The 712-nt window shown below is 48.5% G+C and overlaps 1 protein-coding gene across 1 annotated transcript; it reads right to left on the bottom strand.

The window, feature by feature from the left end:
• Positions 1-111: 111 nt before the first annotated feature.
• LOC107735266 (Fanconi anemia group F protein-like) lies at positions 112-708 on the bottom strand (the record flags this gene model as incomplete). The annotated part of the gene is made up of 1 exon (XM_016547008.1): positions 112-708. A coding segment is annotated over one exon (597 nt), but the record flags the coding sequence as incomplete, so codon positions are not given.
• Positions 709-712: the final 4 nt, after the last annotated feature.

Here is a 712-nt window from a genome sequence, read left to right as displayed (position 1 = left end):
AAAATAAATGCACACACTTCTATCCTCAAATATAACATTTTCATTAGTTAAATTCACATCAAATGTTAAAAAAAAAATAATAGCGTTAAATTAGCTTCCAATCTGATGCATTTACAGCTTTAGCTGAATGATTAGATCAGTCCATATACTAATGTCTGTTACATTAAAGTCTCCAGCTTCCCGTTTGAGTGTTTTGAGTTCAGTTTCTGTCTCCTCTTTTAATGCTGGTCCTGAATTTAATACCTCTTTGAATCGATCAGTCAGTGCACTAAAGGTGACCGGCTCATCTGATGTCGGCACCCATAGACTCTCCAAGACGTCATACTCCAAGCAGGACGCCCAGCGTTTCAAAACCCCGCAGTATGCCTGCTTAAACTCGCAAGAGTGTCGGGAGAGGACAGCGCAAAGCCCGGGGGACAGAGACCTGCACACTTCACCCAAACATCCCTCGTGCTCCTGCAGCCAGGCGAGGACACAGCGCTGAGTGACGGAGCTCGTTTCGTCATCGGGGGAAAGGAACGCAGCTGCGATGACGTCATAAAGGCCCTCCGGGTTTCCCGCGCTGTCATGAAGGACGGAATCCAGCAGCGTCCTCGCATGCTCATCATTACCAGAGCTCAAGAGCTTCCCCAGCAGTGTGCCTCTGACCACTGCTTCAGCCTGTACCCCAGTCCTGTCCGGCGTGCGGCACAGCAGATTAAACGCTGATTTG

The sequence above is a fragment of the Sinocyclocheilus rhinocerous genome, unplaced genomic scaffold (assembly GCF_001515625.1).
Source record: "Sinocyclocheilus rhinocerous isolate Xijiao unplaced genomic scaffold, SAMN03320098_v1.1 C35933229, whole genome shotgun sequence".
Classification (NCBI taxonomy): Eukaryota; Metazoa; Chordata; class Actinopteri; order Cypriniformes; family Cyprinidae; genus Sinocyclocheilus; species Sinocyclocheilus rhinocerous.
This window is presented reverse-complemented; position numbering and strand designations above follow the sequence as displayed.